Below are 5341 nucleotides of genomic sequence, written 5' to 3'. Positions count from 1 at the left end.
GCCCTGGTGAAGGACTTTGTGCAGATGAAGGCCAGGGAGCAGGAGCTGGAGATGGAGCAGGAGACAGAGACAGAGTTCAACCTCCTTCGTGCTAGGCTGGGGGCCGGGGCTTCGCAGGGGGGTGCGGAGCAGGAGTGGAGGACACAAGGAGTTGGGGGGAGCTCTGGCCAGACTCTTCCCACCTTGTCACCACCCCCTCCCCATCCAAGTCTCTTGCTGGAGCCCAGGTGGCTGGGTGCTTCTGTGTTGGGCTGCTAAGGCAAGGCCTGCGGTTGGCAGCCACCCGCGGCTCAGCAGGACAACGACTCGACTGCCCACTGTCTACTCCGGTTAGAAGTTCCAGTCTCAGAAACTCTCCGGGGGAGTGGTGGTGGTGGTGGTGGTGCGTTCTCCCTGGCCCTAGAGGGTCGCTCTGACTCAGTGACAGTGAGTCTGGTTTTTCTGAAGGTCTTCGCACTCTCTCCATGGCCAGTCCCTTCACCACCCCCAGCAATGACCTCAACGCAAATGGAGGGGAGCCTAGGGCCCCTCCTTAGAGAGAGCGAGGGAAGTCAGTGCCATGACGCAATGGAGCTCGGTCGGCCCTCCCATTGGCTGGCCCTGGTCACTTTGGATTGGCCGCGCGGGATCGTGGGGACTCCCCGCCCGCTCTCGCTGGAATAAGAAGCCCGGGCTCCGCCGGGAAGTCGCCCGCAGCAGGCGTTGTGTGTCACCCCGGTGAACCGGCCTCCCACCTGTCTGGCGGTCTCCGGAGCGAGCTGTCTCCCGACTCTGCGCATCCCAAGGTGAGGACCTTCCCACTCCGCTCCCTCTACCTGCCTCTCCGGGAGCTCCGCCCCTTTTCCTGCCGGCCTAGCAGCCTTTCCACCGCCCTCTCAGCCTGCACCAGAGCCGGGTGGTCCCAACCACCTTTTCTGCTGGGTACGGAGAACTGGGGCCTTGGGGCTTTCTCCCAAAGGGCGCCAGTGCACGGGGCACCTGCTGGGCTCAGACTGTGAGTGGCGCTCCCCTCCCTTAGGGTGGCTGTGCCTCCGCCTTAGTGCCACCTGGGCATGGTCCCCTGCGCCAGCCGCCCAGGGCTCCTTCTGCGGTCACTAGAGCCTGCCCCAGAGGTGCGGGGGTGGGGTGGGGGCTGTTCCTCTGACTTAGGACTGGGACTTCAGGGCGCAGGGAGGCCAGCGGACCAAGCCGTGTCTACTGCCAACAGGAGCCCTAATGGATGCTATACATGAAACTTTCCCCAAATCTCAGCCAGCCCAGCCAATGGAGATAGGAGCTCCTTTCTGATCTACCTTCCCCTTCTCGCCTTCCTTTACCACGGGCTGGCTCAAAGCCCAACGGAGAAAGGCGGTCCCATTTTGTTTCCCTTTCTGGCTGAGAAGACTTGGAGCTAATGTGCAGCAGGAGGGGCCTGCGGTGGGGCTCCTCATAGATAAGGTGGAGGGGTGAGGACAAGCAACGGGCGTTTGCCTTTACAGAACAGAACCAGGTTTATTGCTTCCCCACTCCCCTCTTGTTTGACAAGGGTACCTGTTTCTTCTCTCTCTCTCTCTCTCTCTCTCTCTCTCTCTCTCTCTCTCTCTCTCTCTCTCTCTCTCTCTCTCTCAGCAAACACTGAGGACAAGCAGTAGCAGCCCTTGCAAAGGCAGGATCAGAACCAGGGTGCGCAGGCTATCAGGCAGTGTGTGCTCTGCATGCAGCGGTGAGTGACATCATTCTATCTTTACAGCGAGGATGATGGGCTTCCGGAAGTTCTCCCCCTTCTTGGCTCTCAGCATCTTGGTCCTGTGTCAAGCTGGCAACCTCCAGGCAGCGCCATTCAGGTGAGACACCCGTCTTGAAATACCCTGCACACTGTCCCTAGGAATAGATTATTCCACACTGAGGTCACAGTGGCCCGTGGCTCCCAGAGCATCCTGGTCCCAGGATGAACACTGGTCTCAGGCCCTGTACACCTGGTAGTCAAGCTGGCCACATCCTATGGGAAGGTTAGGGAGACCAGGAGGTCTCTCTAACAATTGCCATTATTAGCCTATTTCACACCCTGGTCAAATTATACGAGTATTTAGTCAACAGAAAACTTCTTCCTATTTCTATCCTAATTGTCAATTTATATCATTTAATCTGTGATGTCTGTGTTTGACACCAGAACACTTGTGTCTGGGTCCCCAAAAGTCAGCATCTGAACCCAGAAGGTTCAGAGGTCCAGGCCCTGAACACCTGGGAGTTGAGCCGGCCACCTCCTATGGGGAAGTGAGAGAGACCAGGAGGTCGGGCTGGGGCCAGGCAGGGGTCTTAGGTCTGTCTGCATTGGCATTGCTTCCTCTCCCCAGGTCTGCCATAGAGAGCAGCCCTGACCCCACGGCGCTCAGCGAGGAGGAAGCGCGCCTCCTGCTGGCCGCCCTGGTGAAGGACTTTGTGCAGATGAAGGCCAGGGAGCAGGAGCTGGAGATGGAGCAGGAGACAGAGGGCCCCAGGTAAGGCTCCCAGGCGCCCAGCACAGGCCTCCCCGCCTCCCGCTCCACCCAGGAAGGTGGACCCCAGAGGCGCAGCGGGAGCCCAGCAGGAGATGGCCAGGCTCCAGCGGCTAGAGGAGCTGTGGCTTAGCTGTGGAACAGGACAAGTCCTCTTGCCAAGGCTGTCAGGAAGGGGGTGGGGCAGTTGTGAGAGCTGGTGAGGGTAAGTGCACCCAGGAGAGCTCCGCCCACTGCAGGTGTCAGGGCGGGTAAGTGCATCTCAGGAGCTTCTAGAAGTTGGGTCCCACCTGGTTAGCCTGCACGCTGTTCCTTCCACCTGCGAGGAGCCTTCCATCCCCAAGGGTGAGGGGAAGGTGAAGACCATGCGGAGGGGGCGGGGAGGGCAGATAGAGCTGTGTCTGAGGTAGGGGTGGGGCCATTCGTTGTCAGGTAGGTGGAGCCTCTGTGGAGATGTGCATGCTGTCCTGGGGGCAGGGGGGAGAGAGCAGGCTTCCCCCACCGCACCTCCCTGTGCACCCTGAACGGAGACACCCAAGCTGGCCTCAGCACTGCCCAGAAGCCTGCATTGCAGCTCCATGGACCCCGAGAACCCCCAGGGCTGCAGACAGCATGGCAGGCTGAGCAGCATGTGGAATGCAGGGGACGCGCCTCCTCTCTGGACCCTTGCCCTTCGTGCACTGTCAGCTGCCCCAGTGCAGCGCGGAGTGTCCTGCCTGGGTGTGTGAGCTGTCCATAGGGATGTCCCTGCTGCCCCTGCTTGCGATGCCCCTGCTTGCACTAAGCTGCCCGCCTGTCCCTGTGGCAAAGGCCGGGGCGTGCTTCTGTCTGGCTTGTCTTTTCCCCCTACAGCATGGACAGCCCCAGAAGCAAGCTTGGTGCAGCAGGCTGAGTACCTGCGTGCTGGGTGCATACTGGCAGCACCTGAACAAGCTTCATTTGTTCTCTGGCGTGGATTTCGGGGCTGATGGGCCTGGCAAGAAAAGGGGCGTGGCCAGCAGCTTTAAGAATGAAGGAAGCTTTTCCCACTTTGGGCCACCCCCGGATGCCAACTGAATGCCCTCTCTCCTAGCTGATTTTCTTTCTTGCTTCCATTTAAGGATTTGATGCATGTGGCTCCTCTCTAATTACCACTCAAGTAGAATGTTGGGAGTGGAGGGATGGAAGGAGAAAGAGCAGGACTCAGAGACCAGGTTAGAGATCAGAGAGCAAGTGGCAGTTTCTGGAGACCGTCCAGGATGTGTAGGGCCGAGCCCCTCAAACACTGAAGCCCTACAAATGTGTGGGGCAGAGCCCTTCAAAGGTAAGCAACTTTCTTCCACCTCCTGTGATGAATAAACCTCTTTTTCTAAAAGGACCTGAGCTGTGGTGGTCATTACTCTAGCCTACATTCCAGCCTAGTGTGCCCAAGCCCCTGCTAAGACTGAGTAGCTTTATCCTTGAGGCAACTGGACCCTCGGGCTTGTTGAGTGGCCCCTGCCAACCAGGCCACATCAAGAGCGCTGTGCTAAGGAGCAGGTAAGCTGGGAGAGGATGCTGGAAACGCTGTTCTCAGAGCTTCTCGCAGGTAAGGCTTTAGGGATGTTTCATTTTCCTGGGACATTGTGCTGGCGCCGTGGTTAGGGGATGGCCTCTGTCCAGTCATGTTGGGTCTTGGGGTGGGGCTGGGCCTTTACTGACCACTCCTTCCTGGTTCCAAAGGGATGGCATGGAAGGGATGCTCCCACTCAGGTGAGTGTAAGGCCAGGGCTTGGACCGCAAGGTTTCAGCATGTCACCATGGCGAGGAACTGGGTTTTGGGAAGGGCTTCTATCAAAAGCTGCCAGACATTCTCCCCTAACAGCTGTGCTAATAGCATTTAGAAGAAACACTTATTGTTGAGTGGTTGTGTCCCAGAGCTGCAGTTCTCTTTCTGCTGATCCCAAGGGGCAGGCTCCTCCCCACCCCACCAGACTCCCTGACAGACTCCTCTTCTTTCTCCATTCTGCAAATCAGCGTCACTGCCCAGAAAAGAGCCTGCAAAACTGCCACCTGTGTGACTCACCGCCTGGCAGACTTGCTGAGCAGATCAGGGGGCATGCTGAAGAGTAACTTCGTGCCCACCGACGTGGGCTCCAAGGCCTTTGGCCGGCGCCGCAGGGACCTTCAAGCCTGAGCATCTGAGAGACCCCTGGAAGAAGGTGACTGTCCTTGTATTCTGGGGTAAAAGGGGGGAGGGCTTTGGAAGGGAAGATCCAACTTTTGAAGTCCATTGGATCTGCTAGTTCCTCTTTCTCCAATGGCATTCTTCTTCCTGAGGTAGTGTCTTTGAGAACAGAGTTTGACATCAGATTATTGGGAGAGGCGGCAGAGATGCAGCATCCTTTTTCAGAGAAGGAAAAAAATCTAGTTGGATTCAGAAAGGGAGAGGCCTGAAAACCTCAACAAGGACCACTCTTTATTAATGAATCCAGGCTCAGAAAGGACTCAGCCCTTGATTAAGGTCCACAAATTCAGGCCCAAGGGCTCTAATTCTTATGTGCCATATACTGATAGTTCAAAGGAACTTTGTTGGCACCATGGTTAAATGTTCAGCTGCTAATCTGCTAACCTAAAGGTGAGTGGTTGAAACCCACTAGCCCTTCAGTGGAGGAACAGTGTGACAGTCTACGTCCATAAAGATTTATAGCCCTGGAAACCATATATTGTACCACTGCTATGATTAAATTTATTTTGATTTACCACCAAAGTTGACTGTGTCTCATAATCGCAGCGCACTGATCCTGTTTAAAGAAGCACTTCTGTAGCTGAGTGGTTCTCTCAGTAGTGATTGTGATTATTCAACAGCATCCTTTCCTCTTCCCTTCTCCTCCTCCTCCTCCTCCTCC

The 5341-nt window shown here is 56.6% G+C and overlaps 1 protein-coding gene across 3 annotated transcripts in view; it reads left to right on the top strand.

The window, feature by feature from the left end:
* The first annotated feature begins 713 nt into the window (after nt 1–713).
* CALCB (calcitonin related polypeptide beta) overlaps nt 714–5341 on the top strand; it is a 5249-nt gene continuing 621 nt past the window's right edge. The window contains exons 1-4 of one of the 3 annotated variants that reach the window (XM_004711564.2): nt 714–785; nt 1730–1823; nt 2334–2477; nt 4470–4654. In XM_004711564.2, coding sequence (XP_004711621.2) covers nt 1735–1823; nt 2334–2477; nt 4470–4629 — 393 coding nt within the window. In that variant the 5' untranslated portion in view covers nt 714–785; nt 1730–1734 and the 3' untranslated portion in view covers nt 4630–4654. Of the gene's footprint in view, nt 786–922; nt 995–1608; nt 1824–2333; nt 2478–4469; nt 4655–5341 lie in introns of those variants that run through there. The other 2 variants (XM_045291059.1, XM_045291060.1) reach the window with 2 other exon arrangements.

The sequence above is a fragment of the Echinops telfairi genome, unplaced genomic scaffold, assembly GCF_000313985.2.
Source record: "Echinops telfairi isolate 266 unplaced genomic scaffold, ASM31398v2 ScPeMD7_60;HRSCAF=208, whole genome shotgun sequence".
Lineage (NCBI taxonomy): Eukaryota > Metazoa > Chordata > Mammalia > Afrosoricida > Tenrecidae > Echinops > Echinops telfairi.
This window is presented reverse-complemented; position numbering and strand designations above follow the sequence as displayed.